General features: G+C 32.4%; 2 protein-coding genes across 2 annotated transcripts in view; both read right to left on the minus strand.

Annotated features, from left to right (window-relative positions):
• LOC134710057 (estrogen receptor-like) overlaps positions 1 to 23,393 on the minus strand; it is a 232,667-nt gene that overhangs the window by 138,807 nt on the left and 70,467 nt on the right. The window lies entirely within an intron of this gene.
• On the minus strand, positions 10,673 to 16,048 carry LOC134710055 (uncharacterized). Its single transcript, XM_063570212.1, has 4 exons — positions 15,673 to 16,048; positions 14,396 to 14,611; positions 12,898 to 13,104; positions 10,673 to 11,579 (listed from the first exon to the last, which is right to left on the minus strand). Exons 1-4 carry the CDS (start codon positions 15,952 to 15,954, stop codon positions 11,388 to 11,390), a joined length of 897 nt encoding a protein of 298 aa, XP_063426282.1. The 5' UTR covers positions 15,955 to 16,048; the 3' UTR covers positions 10,673 to 11,387.

Here is a 23,393-nt window from a genome sequence, read left to right on the forward strand (position 1 = left end):
TTTAATTCGGAGTTATGTAAGACGTTCATTATAAGTTTTATCACTGATCTAGTATACATAGTTGTTGAGGAGCCAGCTGAAGGACGCTCCGGGTGCGGGAATTTCTCGCTGCAAGACCTTTTTGTGGCCTTCGGTTGTTGTCTGCTCTATGATCGGCTTGTTGTCTCTTTGACACATTCCCCATTTCCATTCTCAATTTAAAATAAAAAATTTAAAATGGTATATATGAATATATATATTATAAATAACTGGTCAAAACATCAAAACCCAATAATGTAAGATGCTTTCACAATTTTTTTGTTTTTCCCTCGCCGTGATTCGAACCCATGCTACTGAGATATTGTGACACCAAATCGCCGGCACTGTATCCGGTGCGCTAGACCACACGACCACCTTGGCTTCGCAATAATAAAGCTTTCGGTGGCCGGGTGTTACCTTTCCTCGTCAGTTTTAATCTAGCGTCATAATACAGTACATGATATATAAGGCATGGAGATGATATTGTTACAGATCAGCTCAATTGTCTATAGTAAAGAATCCTACAAATTAATGCAAGATTCAGTCACAGAAAATAATTATATTCGTAAGTACGTCTGAGTATATGTCTCTGTTTCTACGCATATCACGTATGTTGTTTTGGCAGCATGTTACAGTCCGACGCATTTTTGGCGAAACCGGCTACACTAGGCAGCCATCACAAACGAGAGAAGTAGCAATTTGCATTTGCGTTTTGCAGACTTTACAATTCCACTCTACAATATCCCTTTTTGAATTTACAGGAATTTTAAATGTCTGCCATACTCCATGATTTAACAAATGTCTGCCATGCTCCATGATTAAACAAATGTCTGCCATGCTCCATGATTGAACAAATGTCTGTCATGCTCCATGATTGAACTATATTTAAAACATTTGCTTTTGTACTACTACACTAAAGCAGAGACTTGTCTCTTACTGACGTTTAAAGTTTAAATAACGTAACATTAATGCAACTTTACCGTAAACACGAATATTATTGGACCTTCATAACTCATATTAACGGCTCAGCATCTTTATCGAACCCTTCTATTCCGGCAATTAGTCTAGGTCTACTCTAATAAGTAAGCCAGAGTTGTATATTATACATCTGATAGTTCAAAATGGAAAGTTATAAATTATCAGCCGTCAAGATTTGTATAGTTAGATATAACTATACAAATCCTTGCAGTCGTGTACACTGATCAATACTTGCAGAAGTGAAACGATGCATGAACTTGCAAGCCCGACAGGAAATCGCTTGAATACCTGGACGTGTCACCTCACACCCCTCACAATACCTTTGGAAGTAATACCTTTAGCCATGCTGGTGATCAGATGAGGGAAGATCAAAATATATTTGAAAAAAGTTTATTACTTTAAAGAATTATGAACAAATTAGATTTTCGAAAACAATTTTCACGGAACACTTAATTATGATTTCAACTTTGGCTTTTCACCTAATTCCAATATCAACAGTTTAAAAACAACAGACCATGGTATTTTAAAAAAAGTAAGAATATTTTCCGTATCAAGTTAGTTAGTCGGATTAAACAACCGTACGATTGACAAGATATCGACACGCAATTACGACTACATCGGTTACTGTAGTTTTGTTTCTTTGTCAGTGAAGCCACGGATCGATTCTGCGCCTCCTTCCATATGACGTAAAGGCCAGAAAATCAAGGGCGACAATCGCGATTTTTCATAGAGGGCGACAGTATCGCGCCATCGCGGCAATTTGTTTACATCGTGTACGTGTGATTTTTCGAGAAATTTATCATTAAAGACAATTAAACTTGTGTCATTTCATCATCAATAAGTTATATAGGTAAGTTTTACAGGTGACCATGCTATTTTTTCTTCTTCGAAGATTTTATTTTACAAGAAACGAACATCTGAAAGTGGCAAGTGACGTTGTTAATTTGAGAGATAAAAATATGGCGGGTGTTTTCCCCTTCTGGAAATAACTGACACATTTGCATCCTATTGGCTATTTAAATATAAAATGACCAAAAATAGTATCTATGATGATAGGAGTCCTTAAATATTTGCATAAATACCCATCACTCCGTGTCAAATTGTAACTGAGGCTGCGAAAAGGAAGCACACAAATCGACGCCATTTTTCAACAGATTAAGGTTTCTGAGCTCACGAAATCCTAGTATTATTACTTTTAATGGTTAGTAGAAAGATATTTTAAATACTATCCATAACATAATTTATTGATCTGATCGGGTTATGGCTACATGTTTGCTCTTTTCGATTCTTAAATCCAGTAAATTTCCGTAGACCACATGTAAATAAACGCCCCTTTTCCAGCGTGAGACTTCAATTTGAATGAAACTACAATTTTGGCAGGTCAATGATAGCATTTAAATTTTAATTAAAGTTTTGCAGTTGTGTAATGCATATGTGCTGATTTGTTTGGTTGTCTCGAATAGTAAAAAGGTGAATATTTTTATTTTTGAACCCAAAAAGTGTGACAAAATACACAAAAAACAAACAAAATAAAAATATATGAAAAAAATAACTACCCCAGGACAAAGGGGGGTTCCAACTATATGTCCCCATTCAAATGCATTGATCATCCCCAAAAAGGGAGATTCCAATCCCTGGAACCCTATCCTTGGATCTGTTACTGGGAACTATGATTATTAAAACGTATAAAGAATTAGAGAATTATTACTATAGGAACAAGAACAGGGGCGGATTTAGGCGGGGGCGTGGCGGGCGTGCGCCCCCCCTAAAATTTCCAAAGTATGGGTTGTCTTATACTTGTTTCAGTATCAGAAGAGACCATTCCTTCTTAACATACAAAGTATATAAACAGTCAGTTTAACCAGGGACTTTCTATACTAAGTAACTTAGTAACAAAATCAACGTGTTCACTAATCAACTGACCTGCGATTTATTCAAGTTCTATAAATATTATATATAATACTTCAAAGGAAGGTGTCTGACTGAAAATAAAAAAATGTTTAGCAGTTAAAGTACCAAAAACTGTTACACTGTATTTGCCGTTTTTATAATCAATTTCTTTGATAATCGAAGTGCCGAATTATTACATGCATGGCCGGGATCCCAATGCATCTCATTCTGATTTTACTGGATTGTAGCGAACACAGTATATTTAAAGTCTGGCACGACCTCCGAAAATCCAACCGGTTTCATTTCACATAATTAAACCATGTTGAATGGCTAAGACACATTGACGATCTGCAAACATTACAAGGGCTTCTTGTTTTTGTGATGTTTCTGTTTTTCTGTTTATCACAACTACCAGCACCAATGTCTCTCAAGGACTGGTTGACAGATATTTATGACCTGATATTAACATATAGATTATTTTAGAAGTGCTGGTGTCTTGAGTGTAGATTGGTTTGCATAGGAACACAGAATCAAAATAAAATGTTGGCATGATCTTCAGCTTCTGTTTAGGTTTGCATCTTTATAAACTCAATCATAGATATGCAGAATGAATCTCTTACATGTAGTGCGTAAGTTATTGGTGTTAGGAGATTGTTGAAGATTTTTCAATGTTGTAGGAGACCTTACCTTCATAACTGAGAGGAACATATTGTTTTACATCTGTCTGTCCATGATACTAGTTAGTGATTCATTGTAGATTGTTGTCAGGTTGGATTGAGGTGGTTTCTACTTGAAACTTTAATTCCTTGCTGACTGTACCTTAAAATAGTTCGAAATACCTACATTGCACCCCTTTAGAAGAATATTTAAAAAAAGTAACCTAAAAAAAAATTTCGCCTCGCTCCGCTCGGCAAATATAAACATTGCGCCCCCCCTAATATGAAATCCTGGATCCGCCCCTGAAGAATAGAGAAAATTTACCATAAAATAAGTAAAAAATAGAGCAAATGACATGCTAGTCCAAATTATTATGTAAGTCTGACAAGACTACTTTTTTTCTGGGACGACTTCCTATGCATCCCAGAAATTTTTTTTAATATTCTTAGCAGCAAGCCTTAGGTCTGGTCATAATCATTTTGAACTACTGTAAATTCAGAAATTATTGCGTGCACTTATTATTGCGATTTTGTCATTTTAAACTTGAATGCAATTTTAATTTTTACGATTTTGAGAAAAGTCATGCTTAATTCAGTTAAAATATTACAAAATGCAAGTTTTAATTATTGCGTTTACAACTCTGTCGCATTTTTCGCAATAATAAAAACCTCGCAATAATTTCTGAATTTACAGTATTGATGTGCTAATTTATATATTGAGGAAAGAGAAATTATGGACAAAAAGTATAAAAAAAAATAGAGACCAATGACCTAAAAGATTAAATGATAAATAAATACAGAACACCCCATCCAGACCCTTGTCTATGTGAACAACAGTACTATTATTTTTGCTGAATAGTGCATATGGGCATGTAAAATATCTTTTAAAAGGTTTCAGGTATATGAAATATTCACCAGTAGGAAAGTATAAATTCTGTCCCTCCTTCCATGCTAAAAAAAAATTATGTGATTTATTGTTGAATTTTATTGCCACCTTCAGTATTGGCTTGGTGTTGTGGCCAGGTTTTATTGGCGTTGGATACATTTATTATCAATTACTGGTATGAAGAATTAAAGATATGAATGATTGAATGAAAAGTTATCTTTTAAATAACAGATACCTGTAAGATAATTTAATGTTGCATATTATGTTATACTTTATTAAAACATTATTTATATCTTTTAAAAAGGTTGATATGTTATTATGGTGATGAATTTTAAATATTAAGTAAATGAATTTATAAGTAGAAATTTTTTCCAAACATCTGTTGGTGTGTATAAGTATTACCTTTTCTAGAGAACCTTTTTCGGGACGTCTGGATTTGGTAATTTTATAGCTCAGGATTTCGAGATTGATCCTTCGGATTCCAGTATTTCCTTTTGAACATTTTTTTTTAATTGGGACCTCAGAAGATCATGTTTTTGACAGTAGACAATTAAAATATATTATAATTTACCGATCATATAGAAAATCTAGAGAAGTTCCAATTATATTCATTTGATAATATCATCTGCATAAATTTTATATTTTCAGATAACAATAGGAATAAGAAGAGCAGGATTTCTATATTGAGGATTTACATGTATGGGACAGAGGACTATTTGACTTGATTTTACTTTAAAAAACTTTTTAATTTTAACAATAGTTCTCCTTAAATGTTTAAAATACTTTTTACATATTTTTTATTTTAACATTATTTTTATGACTTTGTATTTATTCATCATTTAATAAACTTTTATTTCTAAACATTTTTATATTTTCAAATATACATACAATGTGAAACAGGTGGGGTAAATGTACATGAGACACTATACTGTTGCAATACAATATTACTTAATGTCATTGAAAAACCTGAGATTCATTGATGCAAAGCTAGCATTCTCATAGGGCCCCCCTTTCATAGGAAAAAAATGGTTGATTAAATAGGGAATCACTGGAGCGGGTCCCTCTTAAGTTAGTCAGCAGCAGCAACCCCTTACCCCCCCCCCCCCCCCCCCAAAAAAAATAGAAAAAGTTCTGGATCGGTCACTGGTATCAGAAATATACATGTATGTACTGTAGTATTTGAGACATAAGAAAAAAAAAGATATAAAAAGTCAAAATGATGGTCTTTTATTCTTTATAAGGTTTGAATGACTTAAATGGAAAGTTTCTAGAATTGTTCACTTCTCCTAGACATAGTGAGGTCTCTCAAGTAGCCTATCATGACATGACTTTTCACTGTTTTGCTTCCATGTAGGTTTCAAAGTGTGGCAACCCCTGCACCTAAATAAATCATTTTCAGTAGATACATATCTCTTTTTTCAGACTTTTTGATGAAAAGTAACTAATATACAAATTAGAAAAAAGAAAACTGATCAACTTGAACCCACAACATATAATTGATCTCATGTGCTCTGGAAGAATAAGCAGATCCTGCTCCTTGTGTAGTATTATGAATGAGATGTCTATGTACCCTTTTCCTAGATATGTAAACACATGATTTTGCAAATTATTGCAATTGTGTGCTTTTAGAATGGAGTAAAATGTGTGAAAAGGTATTCTATTGCAGAAAAATCAGCACACAGATATAGGAATGGTATGATTCTTAATAAAGAATAGATCCTGTGTCCAAGATTTGTTTTCTTGTAAACTGGTGTAAAATAAAAATATGGGTCAAGCAGTTATATCAATGCAACAAAATCAGAGTGAGACATTCATATACCAGACCTTGGAAGTGATATAGCATTTTGTTAATGCTTTAAATGGTCATATACATGTAGCTCTAACATGTATTAAGAATTTGATGTACTAGGCATTGGGCATTCCTATTGAATGTTAATCTCAAGTTCTCAAGAGTTAAATATGCCCCAGGGCCCAGAAACACTCAAACATGAATAGTTAGTCACAGTGTACATCAGGTTGCTTGATAAGCATAATAAGGACAGACATTTATAAACATGTGTGAGTATTTAGGCAGGCAATTCTTGTTGATTGGTACATGTACTTTTTAAAATTGACAAGTTGAAACATTTCAGATTTATAATAATTTACAGAATCAAAGAATAACTTTAACCATTACCCTAAAAATTGGCTTAAAACAAAGACTAGCTGAGTGCTTACACTTTGCACTTTTGCATGCTTATTCAGACAACAACTTTTGACTTACTGAATTTTTTTTTGTTGAAAAAAGGGGGGTAGGTCTACTTCCAGACAATGGAAGTTATTTATATGGACAAATTCGTTCATAGATTAAATCAGTTTCAATGTAATACATAAATCTCGCCCATAAATCTGTTATACATCAGCAGCATAATTAAATAACTACAGAAAATGTGATACGAGGAGTTTGAGCAAATTGTAAACATCAACAAATGACGTTGTAAAGCCTTCAACCACTCAACGTTGTAAGAAAAATATATTTAAAATCCTGAAAACATCATCACCCTTCGTTGTCTCAATCAATTTTGTGCTTAAAATCTGTAAAATATGACATAATTTGCTTGATTTTGCACCGAAATAACTCCCAAAACGTCTGAAAAATGTTGAATTTTGACCTCCGGTTGAAGTATTTATTATGTAAACAAGACTCAGAGTGACGGGGAATACTGTACATAGTCATGTGCCCATATGTTTCTAGGTCACATTTATTTATATCTCGACCAATGAAAAGCTTTAGGATGCATTTGTGTGGTTTATAGACATATCGTTTTTATTCATCGGGAAAGAAGACAAGATGGCGGATCTCGGAGAATTGATACTCTAAATTTAAAATCGATGGTGATCGCTTATCTAGCGGAATAAAACTTTAATATCTATGAATTTGAGCATTTTTATACAGAATGAACATAATATCAATTTTTGATTTTTTTGCGAAGTTTCCCTTTAATATAATGTTTGTAAGGTGTTCATGTACCTATATGTTGTAAAACATTTGGTTAATAAATAATTGAATTGAATTGATGTCCATCTGGCGGGTGTAATTTGACCTTGATCCCGTTTTCTTGGTTGAGTGGACTGGTAAAAGTTTTAGTAATGGACTGTCATATAAGGCTATATGCAAAATGAAAAATATTTTATGTTCTAAATGTAAGTTTGACATGTTTTATCATTTTGACCTTGACATCAGTTTTACGGTTCATTGCTCAATATTAAGTTTTAAGTCTGTGTTTTTCTTCTGTCAACTGTATTTGGTATATGCATAGATATAATAGTCATAGATGATGGCTATTATATCTATGGTTTATGGAATGATTTTAAGATTAAGCCTGTCTGGTAATTATCATCTTACTATGACCTCATTTTCATGGTTCAATGGTCAATCTTTTTTCTAGTTAAGTTTGGTTCTTAAATACTATACGCAATAGGTCAACTATATTTAAAGAAGTACTCGTCTGTCAGGCAGAGCACATCTGACCTTGACCTCATTGTCATGATTCATTGATCAATGTTTTCCTGGTAAAGTTTGTTTCTTAGATACTATGTATGATAGTATCTAAAGAAGTACATGTCTGTCTGGCAAGGTTTTTCTGACCATGACCTTATTTTCATGGATAATTTATCAATGTTTTCCTGGTTAATTTTGTTTCTTAGATAATATGTGCAATAGGTCAACTATATTTAAAGTATATTTGATGTATGGAATGATTGCAAGGTTCACATGTATTTCCAGTTTGGTAATTCTTTGATGCATATATTTTATTGGATCATATTAAATGTATTTGTCAGTTGTAGCAAAGCTTTTATTTAGGACTATCAACATTAAATCAATGTTTTGTAAAGAAGGTGAGAAATTTCAGCAGGTGGGCTGGCATACCTGCCAACCTCTGAAACCTTCAAGAGGGAGATCTCCCACTCAACTATGACAGCTAAGTCGAATATTTTGCGCAAACAACATTTTCAAGTGAAAAATATGACCTGTTTAATTATTATACTGAGCATGTGCCTTCTTGTGAATAAAAACTACAATAACAATAAAATATTTAAATATAATATCTTAAACACATAGTATTCATTCAGTTTTGTTTGTTTAACACCAAGTGGTAAATGTTTCATGTTTATTTAGGACAAGAAGAAATAAAACAATTAATCAATAACAATTTTTTTTTAGACATCTTGAAAAAGGGATATGTTGGGAAGGTACTCAAATAGTGTACATGTATTTGATCAGTTATGGAGTTCTTTTCTTTCAATTGAGACAGAATAGTGCCTAAAAATAAAGTACCAGGTGATGTGCTCAGAATGACAATGTTCTGAAGGCATCATTTCCACATGTCTACCAACTTGTTTCTATTACTCCCTATGTATACCAGTCTCTACTGCAGTAGTGGAGAACATTTAGTCTCATGAATAACATTTAGTCTCATAAATAACATTAAGTCTCATGGATAACATTTAGTCTCATGAATAACATTTAGTCTCATGAATAACATTAAGTATCATGGATAACATTTAGTCTCATGAATATCATTTAGTCTCAGTGATAACATTTAGACACATGAATATATTAAGTCTCATGGATAACATGAAGTCTCATGGATAACATTTAGTCTCATGGATAACATTTAGTCTCATAGATAACATTTAGTCTCATGAATAACATTAAGTCTCATGGATAACATTTAGTCTCATGAATATCATTTAGTCTCAGTGATAACATTTAGACACATGAATAACATTTTGTCTCGTGAATAACATTTAGTCTCATGGATAACATTTAGTCTCATGGATAACATTTAGTCTCATGAATAACATTTAGTCTCATGAATAACATTTAGTCTCATTAATAACATCTAGTCTCATGAATAACATTTATTCTCATGAATTTAGTCTCATGAATAACATTAAGTCTCATGAATAGCATCTAGTCTCATGAATAACATCGAGTCTCACGATAAACATTTAGTCTCATGAATAAAATTGAGTCTTATGACAAACATTTAGTCTCAGTCTCATGAATATCATCCTGTCTCATAAATAACATCTTGTCTCATGAATAACACCCTGTCTGATAGATAACATCTGGTCTCATGAATAACATTTAGTCTCATGAATAACATTTAGTCTCATGGATAACATTTAGTCTCATGAATAACATTTAGTCTCATGAATAACATTTAGTCTCATGGATAAAATTTAGTCTCATTAATAACATTTAGTCTCATGGATAACATTTAGTCTCATGGATAACATTTAGTCTCATGAATAACATTTAGTCTCATTGATAACATTTAGTCTCATGGATAACATTTAGTCTCATGGATAACATTTAATAACATTTAGTCTCATGGATAACATTTAGTCTCATGGATCACATTTAGTCTCATGGATCACATTTAGTCTCATGAATAACATTTAGTCACATGAATAACATTTAGTCTCATGAATAACATTTAGTCTCATGTATAACATTTAGTCTCATGGATAACATTTAATAACATTTAGTCTCATGTATAACATTTAGTCTCATGTATAACATTTAGTCTCATGTATAACATTTAGTCTCATGTATAACATTTAGTCTCATGTATAACATTTAGTCTCATGTATAACATTTAGTCTCATGAACAACATTTGCACACCAGAGAGGATAAGACTGATACAGAATCACCTGGATAACATAATCAGGATAAAAAGGGCCATGGAAAACTCGCATATGGGAATTAAAAAAAACTGGTTGGTATGTTCAAATAAGAACACGAAATAAAATTGGAATTTTAAAATAATAAATAACACCATTAAAACATGTAGAATACAATGATTTTTCTTCCCAATTCATAGGCGATATGACAAATTTTTCCCAATTACCTACAGCACAGGAACTTGTTTCTATCCATACGAAGGTCGATTATCCATATAAATAGAAGCTTCTATTTATATGGATAGTCGAACTTCGTATGTATAGAAACAAGTGCCTGTGGCCTAAGGTTCAGGTTCCATTTGAAAAGGGTTGGAAAATCACTTCTTATGTATGATTGCTATTTAGGCAGCTATGGAGTATGCACCAGACTCTGTGATCCAAGATCAAAGGATGATGTAAACAACACTGTTCTTCAGATTAAATCTTAAACCAATGTTGAAAATCCCTTAACCAAGACTGGTTGTAAGTATCATCAAAAATTATATGCATAAAACATAGAATAAAAACAAATAACATTTGAGCCAATTTATTTTTTACACAACTTCAATCATGACAAAATTTTTGAGTCTCAATAATAAACTTTTATGCAAACTATAAAAATATATATTAAGTACATAGTCCCTTCTGTATCTATGGCAATGAAAGTTCAAAACATTCAGTACAATATGACCATATACAGGGGAGATAATGTAACCTTCTGGGTGCAACTGATTGTCTCCCCTTAATATCTTAATTAAATGGGAATTAATTCCAATTTATATCTAAATTCAGGGGGAGGTAACAACTAATAACCCTTAATTTTAGACAAAACACATACCAGCTGCATTCAATATCATTGCATATAGTAGTTTTTTAAAATATCCTGTGTGAAATTGTTAAAGTGGTCCAATGTATCTTTTTGGAAATTGTGTAAGTTGTCCAATCACACTGTATAACACCAAAGACCAGTTACATTTTTTGTGGGAGGATTTTGTTATTCAGTTGATTTTAAAAAGTATATTTGGCTCTTGCAGAATCAAAACATCATCTATGGAAAGAACCAAAATAAAAGCAACAGTAGTATAGCACTGCTCGAAATTAAAAAAACAAGTGTGGCATAATATGAAATAAAGAAGTGTTTGTAGTGACATTACTCATTTAAGATAATTTTTCTGTTCATATACTTTTCGAAAAAAAAAATTGTTCTAGTCAGTCTTCAAATATTTATGACTATATCATTCCAACATTAAACATTTTTCCTCCTCCACACAGTTGCTTCGGCTACAGTTAACTGATTTTTTCTTGCTGTTTCTCTAATAGAGAAAGGCATATCTACTTCTTCTACAAGGTCAAATGATGGTCCTAATACTTTTTTCAAGGTCATCTTGCCTGTCACAGGCTTGTTATCTTTACCTATATATCCTCCAAGCATATTGCACTAAAAAAATAAAACAAATTAATACAAACAGTTTATTTTTCTCGTTTGAATTGTTTTACATTGTCTTATCGGTGCCTTTTATAGCTGACTTTGCGGTATGAACATTGCTCATTGTTGAAGGTTGTACGGTGACCTATAGTTGTTAATGTCTGTGTCATTTTGGTCTTTTGTGGATAGATGTCTCATTGGCAATCATACCACATCTTCTTTTTTATATGACTTTAATAGATGGAGAGTTGTCTTATTGGCACTCATACCACATCTTCTTATGTAAATGAAATAAAGTTAAAATGATAAAAGATAAATCAGTCCAATCTATAACCTTTGTGAATGTAAGAATGATTTAATATAAAAATAAGAATATGTAGATTTATTGCCAATGAAAAAACTCTCCATCAGAGAGTACACCATGGGAGTCAACTTTTCATGGAGTCAGTAAGGGGAGGTAATCACTACATGATGACAGGTAAAATATTAAATGTATATTCAGGATAATAAGATCATTACAAGAGGGTACATAAGATTTACGCTGCTCTGTACTAAATTGAATCATATTTTTATTGTGGTGCTACATTAGAAAGTAGCAGTACGCTGGAAGACATGTTACTCAGAGTCAATCAGGGTTTTTTATACTACTTAATACTGCATGTCTAGCGGAAAAGCAGCAAATGTTAATTTGAAAATCTTTAGTTTTACACAAACACATATTTAAACCATAACATGCTGCCGCTGAAACAAGCATGGAACTACTTTGTATAACCATAAGAATTGTAATACTTATATGCTATTGAAGTAAAGTTAATTTGATATGAACTTATAAAGGATTGATTGATTGATTTTTGTGTTTAATGTCATTTTCAGCACAATAGGCTATATGTGGCTGTAATTTTTATTTGTGGAGGTCCTTGAGTTACCCATTAACCATCAGCAGGAAACTGAAAATCTTGGTCAAATAAGTTCATAGTGTAACAAACCTGCAATGGTCAGAACTTGAACTCACAACCTTAGAATTAACAGGCTAGTGATACAGATATGGACAAGTACATGTAGCTGTTTCATTGCATTTGGTGATTTTTGTTGTGCACATACTGATTTTGTATCATGAATGGATACCCTTTTTTTTTTCTATTACTTAGACCATTTAACCACTGACTGAGGCCTTAAATTCTGGAGAAATGTAATCAGCATAATATATCAACAAATAATTAATATAAATGAAGGAGACTTACAATTTAAATAAAGTTACACAAAACCAAAAAATAAGTAAAAATATTAGAAATCTGTTTTTGCACATACATGACATTTAATATGAAGTTACCTTGGGTGTAAATTCCTCCAGGAATGTATAAGGGGAGGTAATCACTAAAATTCCACCAGGAATAACTAAATCAGCCATTCTATTGAGGAAGTCTAAAGGAGTATGCAGTCTACAGATAAGATTGGCTGCTAATACACATCCAAACTTTCCAATGTCATGTGGAAGGTCACAGGCATCACCTTGTTGAAAGGAACATCTACTTTTATCCTGGAATAAATTTAATCTTAACTCAAATCTGTTTGTCAAGACAAATAAAAATAAAATAAAATACAAATTTTCAGAGTAAATGATAAACCCAAAACTAAAAAAAATGCTGTACAATGTTTCTTCAATTCTGAAGACTACTTTATTATCTATACTTGGTGTACTAAAATAAAAAAGTTCATTTGTACATTCTTTTGGCAGTCAACATGTTACACACACAAATCACTTAAAATTCATATCATCATTTGACTTGAATGTTATTTTGAATGACAATGACAATAAGATTTGTATACAAACTGTTGGACTGATTTTTCATAACATTAAAGTGGATTAAAGTCATATTAAATTTTAAGTATGCTTTGTTTGATCACTACGTACTTTCACAACTTGATTTAGCTGTTAGTTCAATTTCTGACTAGTTGAATAATTTGGATTAATAAAACAAATTGCATTTTGGTCAGAATATTGAATAAGTTGAATTAGGTGGAGAACAAAAGACTAACAGTCAAGTCCCAGTAAATAGTAAGTCTTTTAAATTTCATCCTCCAAGTTCCCTTTGAATTCAGTGAAAAGTGTGTTATCAATTATTACTAATAATAAACAAAATATGTGGTTCTAATGTATTTAGAGTTGTCTCCCTTTGTCCAGTTTTAGTTTAGAGTAGGGATTGATTTGTATTTGTTAAAATAGTTTTAAGACACATGTAGTGAAACTATTGTAGTAATATTTATTTTTTCATATCATATTGTTTGTACCAAATCAGGCTATGCTACATATGTGTCAATTGAATTGTCCTTATTCATTCAACTAGGGGCCAGCTAAAGCCCCCCTATGGTTAACGATTTTTTTGGCTGTGTTGGAAGACTCCAATACGAAAAATATCCATAAGCACAAAAAGGTTGAACAACTTATTTTCATATATTTTTTTTCAAATTGTAAGAATTAAAAGAGATACATATATACAGCAAATTAAATTAGAATGAATAATTCATTTGGGCCACAATTATAAATATAATGGTTTGCCCAAACCCCCATACCCAACACATAGACAGTTGAAAGGTAGGTAGGCATTTTCCTTCCTTTTTTTTGTTTTAGCATGGAGAAATGGAAGTATCAGATGAGTTTTAGTGTTCAAGACTAACTGAAAAAAACCCAACTTTTTCACATCAGGAAAATAAAAGATTTAGAGTAGGCAGCTATTTTGTAGGGCAGTATGTAGGGTTAGGGCAAACAAACATATTCTTTTTTATGGCATTGAAGATTTTCTCATCCAACGTTATCAGAATAAACTTACAATGCCCTCAGCAACTTTAGCAGAACAGCCTGTGGTTAACTCTCCCTCGTCTGTGATGAAGTAGACTCTGCTATCTTGGTCCTTTAACTGTTGACAAGCATCAACAAAAGCTTGACTATAGTCTATACCTATGACTTCCTGGAACTTCCTGGCTAATTCAAACGATGATCGACCAACTGCACATCCTATATCTAATGCTCGTGAAACAGAATTAAACTGCAAAATAAAACAATGTACAAATAAGAAATAAATTGTTTTTTTCTATTCAATGTGTTATTGGGTTGCTGACTTAGATATATTTATCAATGTGACAGAAACCTCACAACAATATACAACACAAAAGATTTTTTTTCAAATACATATTTGTGTGCTGGTGATATGAGGCAAATTTACAGAAAATTAAAACAAAATGTAAAAAAAACCCATCTATTTATGAGTCAACTGTCTTCAGCCCTTAACATCATGTACATTTTACGAAAACTAAAGCTTTTTTTTTTTCTTTTTTTTTCTTTGCCAGAAAAGATCTTCAATTTCATTTATTTTGCATTTTTTTTAAAGTCAATTTTAATTTCATAAATTTGGAAGGAAAAAATAATAGAATGTCTAAATGGATTGTACAAAAATTAGATTTTACAAAATAGGATATCATTAATTTTTACAAAATAGGATATCATTGCCAAAAAATAATGAATAGAGAAAAATGGAACAAAACTTAAAATTTGAAGAATAACGTTAACCTAGTCCTATAATAATAGTCGACTCTGAAGGTTCATATCATTTACATTCAATGTTTTTTTTTTTAAATCAATGTTGAACATCTGACAATCTGATATTAAATAAAAATATCTGATAAAAAATGTAAATGATCAATATGAACCTTCAGTCTTATATTATAGGACTAAATAATAACCATGATAACTGTGAAAAGTAAAAGAATCAGCCAATAAAATACTGATTACAGAAATGTATGTTGTACCAAGCCAAGATTTATATAGTTATAAATCCTTGGTTGTACAGAATATGGAAAAAATCTTTTTCATGAGAATTTTTTATGGAAATCAAAATTTTCAGGTCCCCCAACCAGACCTTCGTAGGAATTACCAAATTAATTGTAAGATACAGAGACATATAATACAAAGTTCCTAACAATCAACACTGAGCAATGTACTTTAAACAAAAAAATGCCCATATATGATGACTATGGTGATTTTGAAGTTTTTGGGTAGTCTCCCTTTCATCAAACCAGTGGACATAATCCTCTTTTCTATAAAACATACCTTCAGAAGAGTCTCCGAGTGTTTAAGACATAAATCAGCACATCGTTTAGGAAAGTCGAGAGCACTTGCAGGAATAAGATCTAGGCGAATGTTCTTCTCATTTGCAAAATGAAAAGCAAGGTATTCGTTCACTAATTTATCCGATTCATAAACGTTACTTTGAGCTTTTCGCCTTCTTTCAGATAACCATTTATAAGTCGTGAAAACTGCAATTCCAGTGGTGATAGACAGAGATCCTGCAGCTATAACTCTGTGGTCAAATGGACAAATTGTAAACGGCATCCTGTTGTACAAGTTAGAAAATCAATGTTATAATCCAGGACATACATGTACACATGTGTAAAAATAAATACCGGTTTGTTAACTGGTTTACGTTTCAACCTGATAGCTCTCTATTTCTGACTGGTCATTGATACCAGGTTAGAATGAAACATGCTATGACAGGGAACTTGTTATATAAATTTGAAGCGAACGTCTAAGAAAGCATGCTACCTTGCATTATTTAGACGTTCTCTATCAGGTCCGCGTTGCCTATTTACTATTATATTTTTAAGAGGTGTTCTGTTTTATTGAGCTTTCGGATATTTGGTCAAAAATGATAACGATTTTTTTAAATATAGAAATATACGGTTTTCATTACATTTGTTGTTATTACAGTGATAAAGATGATAACACAATATTGACTGCTGTACCCCTATTTTTGACATTTTTACTCTTTGAGTATGTTTATTTTGTTCATGCATCGTTGACAATGTAATGGAATTTGATACGACTGTCATACAAGTGAGAGATTTAGCTAGCTATAAAACCAGGTTCAATCCACCATTTTCTACATTAGAAAATGCCTGTACCAAGTCAGAAATATGACAGTTGATGTGTTGGACTTTGGATTTTGGATTTTCCTTTTTTGAATTTTCCTCGGAGTTCCGTATTTTTGTGTTTTTACTTTTTTCTTAGTAGGTCTTAGTATAGAAAAGTAGACCGTTTTTTTAAAATAGAAAAAGTTAAACTACAATGAAAAGAATTTAGATCTGAGAACTGAGGACTCAAGACACTTATTCTTTGTAATTAAATGCTTGTAAATAGATGCATATCAAATCAAAAATATTTTATTGTTAATTAAAGACGCCCCGCATTACATATAAAATAGAAAAAGTTAAACTACAATGAAAAGAATTTAGATCTGAGAACTGAGGACTCAAGACACTTATTCTTTGTAATTAAATGCTTGTAAATAGATGCATATCAAATCAAAAATATTTTATTGTTAATTAAAGACGCCCCGCATTACAGGCAGAATAATCACAAGTGGTACAAATGATTACCAAAATGATTACAATTATTTGAATACAATTAAATAAATAATTACAATGAAGAGGAAAGAAAGACACACTAATGTATATCTATAATACAATGTATCATGTTTCAACTTTGACAAATACAGTGAACTTGATGTCAGTGATCCTAAAAAAATATAGAAAAATATTCTGGTTTTCCCCCTCAGACTGGTGCTTTTATGATCATACAATAAGAAGCCAAAATTATAAATATCTAAATTATGCCGCTGTCTTTTTGACAGTAAAATATATATAAATTTACTTAGTTTCTAATAGTTGTTTTTGAGCAACATTTAAATTAGTAATTAAATTGCTCACGTGATTAAAAATGTGACTATCTTAATTGGGCATTAACCAAATAAATTGTGAAAGTTTTTGTAACTTTTAACAATGTTGGAAACCGTAGTAAATTTTTACCTATTTTTGGTAATTTTTGTGATCTTTTACAAAAATCTTCTCCTCTGAAACTACTGGACCAAGTTTAACCAAACTTAGCGACAATCATTATTAGGTTATCTTGTTAAAATGTGTGCGGTGACCTGGCCAAACGACCAAGATGGCCGCCATTGCTAAAAATAGAACATAGGGGGTAAACTTATAGATTTTTGTTTATAACTCTGAAACCAAAGCATTTAAAGCAAATCTTACAAGGAGTTAACTTGTTTATCTAGTAAATACCTATCTGCCCTAAAATTTTCAGATGAATTGGACAACAGGTTGTTGGGTTGTTGCCCCCATTGGTAATTCTTAAAAAAATTTAGCCGTTTTTGGTTTTTATCTTGAGTACTATTATAGATAGAGATAAACTGTAAACAGCAATAATGTTCAGCAAATTAAGATCTACTAATAAATCAACATGACCAAAATGGCCAGTTGACCCCTTAAGGAGAAATTGCCCTTTATAGTCAATGTTTAACAATTTTCATTAATTTGGTAAATTTTGGTAAGTTTTTACAAAATGTTTTCATCTGTAACTTAAGAGCCAAGTTCATTACAGATAGAGAAAATAGTAAGTAGCCAGCATGATCAGTAAAGAATAATCTACAAACACATCACTATCATCAAAACACAACTTTGTCATGAATCTATCCGTTTCCTTTGTTTAATATGCACACAGACCAAGGTGAGCGACATATGCTCTTAAGAGCCTCTAGTTTTGATATCAAACACAAGTCAGACCGTACAACACAAACCCCACCGAAAACCGGGAGTGACCCCAGGTGGCCCAGAAGAGTAAGCCGATTCTGCTCCACTTGTGACAGACCAATTTTTCTATGATTCGATATGGATACTAAATTAAATTGAAAAAAACCATTTAGTTAATAATGATACATCTACAAAATAAAAACATAATTGAAAGTTAGAAACGTATGTCTGGAGCATAAATAAACGTAGGTTAAACTACTGTCAAAATAGGTGCAATTTGGGTACCCTCAAGTTAGCTACCATACATCATGGCCATCAACAATAAGCAAGAACCACAACTGTCATGTCTGTTGACCTCTGTTTGGATTTCGAGTGGTATTCTTATACAGCCACGTTTCAATCCAAGATATATCTTAAATATCACATTATATAGATTAATTATCTTCGATTGAAAGATCAAAGTAACATTTTCTTCGGATAAATAATACTTAAATCTTCAGACATTAAAGCATTAATAAATACTTCTATGCTTGGACTAGCAAAGACTATGCTTGGACCTGATAGTAAAGAAAAATACGAGTTCTTTGTAGTAAATTTATGTTCTTATAAAAAAAGAAAAACGTGAAAATAATTGAAATTGATTTAAACGAAAAAATAACGGATTTGGAGAGAAAAAAATATCCTGTCCCCAAGTACTTATGGCAGTGTCACCCCGGTTAAATAAGAGGAACTATAGTCTCTGTGTGACTCTTTGTAATGGAGAAGCGGGTGAACCTCTGTGCTTTTTTTCTTTTAGTTAAAGTTATAATTTAAATCATTAATTTGAAGAGTTGGAATACTGCAAAATTATAAGTATGTTCTCAAGTTCTGAAAAAAATGTTGACCTCAATTTTGTTGTCTTCATTTTTTTCTTCTTATTATTTTGGCCTCAAGCTGAAATTGCAAACTGCTACTGTGTTTGTAGATAACAAATTCAGGTCAAATGGAGTTCACAAATGTTATAGAAACTGTGAAGGCCACGACATCTTTAATCGATAACTAATCATACACTCTAGACTAGCGTGGTCAAGCATAATTTAAGATGTCTTGAATACACAGGTGACGCGACAGGGTTTTTGTTCAATTTATATGTGTTTTTCGGTGGATTTTTTCAATTAAACTTTAACGGTTTTGTGATGAATAACCTTTACTCTATTATTATAGAGTACTTAACGTCGGTCTGGGTTAGATCAACTAAACTTAATGGTACAGCCCTCCCTTTCAAAAATATATTACATTTAAAATTCAATCATAGTTTATTTTTGAAGCTTTAATTTTGCCAAATTTACGCTGTCCTTTCAAAACAGAGCTTTTAATTAAATCTCCCAAAATTAGTCATCAACCGCTTCAGTTTTGAATAAAAGAATAATTTTGAAAATTAATGTCTATAATCACAAATACTTTTGTTCCTCCGGGAAAATTTAAATGTCGACCCGACTGAACAAACTTTTGAGCAAATTTAATAAAGAGGAAAATAAACAATATCTCATCCATAGTTTGCCTAGCCTGTTAAACATTTTTTCGTACCTATTACTATAGAACAAATATCATAGGTTCACAATACATATTTTTTTCCATTGTGCTGGCAACAAAATGTAATCATGGCCGTACCAAAAGTAATTAATGACCGTATCAAAATTACTTCACAGCATACCAACATTCCTTCTTAAGGAGAACTGTCTATTTAAGCAATGATGCAGCAGTTTCTAAATATATTTATGCCCCACCTTCGATAGAAGAGGGGCATTATGTTTTCTGGTCTGTGCCTCCGTTCGTTCGTCTATCCGTCCGTTCGTGCGTCTGTTTGCCCCACTTCAGGTTAAAGTTTTTGGTCAAGATAGTTTTTGATGAAATTGAAGACCAAACAACTTGAAACTTAGTACACATGTTCCCTATATGATATGATCTTTCTAATTTTAATGCAAAATAAGATTTTTAAACCAATTTCACGGTCCATTGAACATGGAAAACGATAGTGCGAGTGGGGCATCTGTGTACTTAGGACACATCCTTGTTTTTCATAAATTTACTTTCAATGCACTGTATCATAATCATTGTATGCATGGTGTGCTTAAGGTACACACACTATTTAATTAAATACAAAAGTTACTTGACGGTGATCTAAAAGATATCACAAAATATTTTATACGATTTTTTTGTATGACAGTGTTTTACACTGTATATCAAACTAATGTAGATCTACAAAACTTGCATGGTTTCATGATGTATAAACCTGGTCACGTCACCATATAAAATTACGTTGAGAAGTTAAAATCAAAATACTAGTATACCAATATTCAAATTCAATTAAATGATGCACCAATTATTATGCATAATATTCATAATTTTTTTTGTGTTGCCGTGTTTAAATTATATGTTGGTTTTTTTTTTTTGCTCTTTATAATCTTCTTCCCTTTTTGGAAAGTTTGCTATAGCTTGCTATAGCAATAAACTTTCTTAAGGCATCGGCCTAACCGGAATAGAGACAGCCTAATTTACTTTATGAAGTGTGTCCTACTTCTAGATAATGTAGTACTGGTGTTTGAAAACTAATAATAGAAAGATGCTTTTGAAATTTTGAGCTCTTCTATTTTAATAGAATACAGCTTGAATAAAAATGTACTGAATTTTCATCGATAAATCAAATAATTCAACTTCATTTGAAAGACGAACAAACACTACGTCGCGGATCTGCGCTACGCGGAAAGTAAAATTAATACACACACGAGACAGCAGTTTCTACGTTACGATTTTATCGGTATTCTTCAGACATGCGTCAGATCCATATATGTGTGCCTCCAAACGGGAGTACTACAATCCCAGTTTGAAAGGTTTCCTCCGGTTGAAGAGAAAATTAATAGCGTGTTTAAAATGTTTCATGAATGAACATTTTTCGTCGCTTACTACGATTTTTACAAATTTCTATTCAATAGGTAAAATCCCGAGAGTATCGGAAGTATCATGGTATCTCATCTGATCTCGGCCCACAACAAACTCGGACTATAATAAACTCGGCCTTTTACATATTCGGCATTAGAAATCGGACTATAACAAAAATCGTAATTATACTAATTGCTATTAAGACTCATAAACAAAGTTTTTGCTCAGTTCTTATTATTTTTCTTCTTGGGGTCTATTTAGTTGTATTTTGAGGGGCCAACAAAAGGGAGGAATTTACTATAGAACCCTAAGGGATTTTTTTTTAAATTTTCAATAACAATAATAAATTATAAACTTGAAGAAAACAGTAAGTGACAGACACACATGGTTTTCAGTAATGATCACAGGACCATAAAACAAATCAAATTAATTAAATTTAGGTTGAGTCCATGGTGTCACCCCACCCAACACTTCATGTTTGAATACTTAAAAACAGTCAGATCCCCACTCCTAAACATTATATGTTCTTATACGTTACAATAAAACAAATCAAATGAAATAAAAGGCGAGTCCCCTGGGGTCACTCTCACCCCCTAGTTTTTTTAGAACTTATTAACAGTTGAGATCTCCACCCATATACCATATATATTATTGTATGGGACAATGAAATAAATCAAATGAAATATAGAGGAACTCCAGAGGGGTCAGTCACCCACCCCTTTCTTTTCGAAAACTTGTAAACGGTTGAGATCCCCACCCATAAACCATATATAATTTGTATGTGGCAACAAAACAAATCAGATGAAATAAAATGGGTGTCCCCCACCCCCTCATGTCTGCGAACTTGTAAACGGTCGAGATCCCCACCCCTAAACCATATATATTTTTGTATAGGGCAACAAAACAAATTCAATGAAATAAAGTGGGAATCCCTTTTGGTCAGCCCCACCCCCTGTTGTTTGACAACTTGGAAATGGTCAAGATCCCCACCCCTTAACCATATATATATTCTTGTACTGGACAATAAAACAAATCAAATTCAAAAGAAGGGGAGTCCCTAGGGGTCACTCCCACCCCCTTGTTGTTTGAGAACTTGTAAACGGCTGAGATCCCCACCCACAAACCACATATATGTACATATATGTTTGTATGAGAAAATAAAATAAATCAAAATGAAATATAGAAGAAGTCCACAGGGCCGACCCTACCAACTTCTTTTTGAAAACTTATACGGTCGAGATGATCACCCCTAAACCTTATAGTATTACATTCTTTTATGGGGCAACAAAACAAAACCAATGAAATATAGTGGGAGTACCTCTGAGTCATCCCCAACCCCTCATGTTTGAGAACTTGTAAACGGTTGAGATCCCCAACCCTTACTCATAAATATTATTGTATTGGACAATAAAACGAATAAAGTGAAATATAAGGAAGTCCCTCGGTGTAACCCCATCCCATCCTGTTTTGAGAACTTGTAAACAGTCAAGATCCACCCCCTTTTCGAAAACTTGAAAACTGTTGAAATCCCCACACTGAAACAACATAGATTCTTGTACGGAATAATAAAACAAATCAGATGAAATAAAAGGCTAGTCCCCTAGGGCCACTCTTACCATACCTCCTGCCTGTTTGAGAACTTGTAAACTGTCTAGATCCCCACCCCCAAAGCATGAATATCACTTTACTAGACCAGACCAATTTGTATTGAACTTTGCTTAATGTCAGGCGACCGTGGGAATGACTAGTTTTGAGAGCTTTGTTTGGGAGACTTCGTTGCAGCATCCTGTTACAATTATTTCTTGATAAAGTTTTTTTCTTTTTTAAGTAGGAAAAAAAAGTTAACCATGCAATCTACACACACTCTATTTAAAATATTACAATCTGCCGTTGCAAACTTTCCACAGGTGCTATCCAGCACTTTGATTTACATAGAATATGAGCATACACATATGAATTATTGTATCAGCCCATTCAGGTTGATCGCTACACTGTATGCAAAAAGAAGCAACACCTTGAAAATTGAAAAGATTTTGCAGACTTCTTGAAATATTACTGTCAGATAAATCATTTATTTACATTTGTTGCTACGCAATATTTTCACTTTTGTTTCCTGCAGTTGGCTTGTGTTTTGCATAATATTCATATATATATATATTTTTGTGTTGCATTGTTTAATTTTATTAAAAACAAGTAGACAAATGTTCCAGGAATGCATGCGTTAATTTCTATTTCTACTATGATATGCACCAGAGGTGACATCTGATTATGATACGTTGCATTTGTGTTGGTCACCGACCATTATTATTTTTTTTTCAT

Source organism: Mytilus trossulus, chromosome 3 (genome assembly GCF_036588685.1).
Source record: "Mytilus trossulus isolate FHL-02 chromosome 3, PNRI_Mtr1.1.1.hap1, whole genome shotgun sequence".
In the NCBI taxonomy this organism is placed as follows: Eukaryota; Metazoa; Mollusca; class Bivalvia; order Mytilida; family Mytilidae; genus Mytilus; species Mytilus trossulus.

Coding starts and splice junctions, on each gene's coding strand:
- LOC134710055 (XM_063570212.1), bottom strand. CDS start 15,954: ATGCCGTTTACAATTTGTCCATTTGACCACAGAGTTATAGCTGCAGGA. Junction 14,612..15,672: donor ACTCGGAGACTCTTCTGAAG/GTATGTTTTATA, acceptor TTTATTTTGCAG/TTTAATTCTGTTTCACGAGC. Junction 11,580..12,897: donor TGGAGGAATTTACACCCAAG/GTAACTTCATAT, acceptor TTATTTTTTTAG/TGCAATATGCTTGGAGGATA.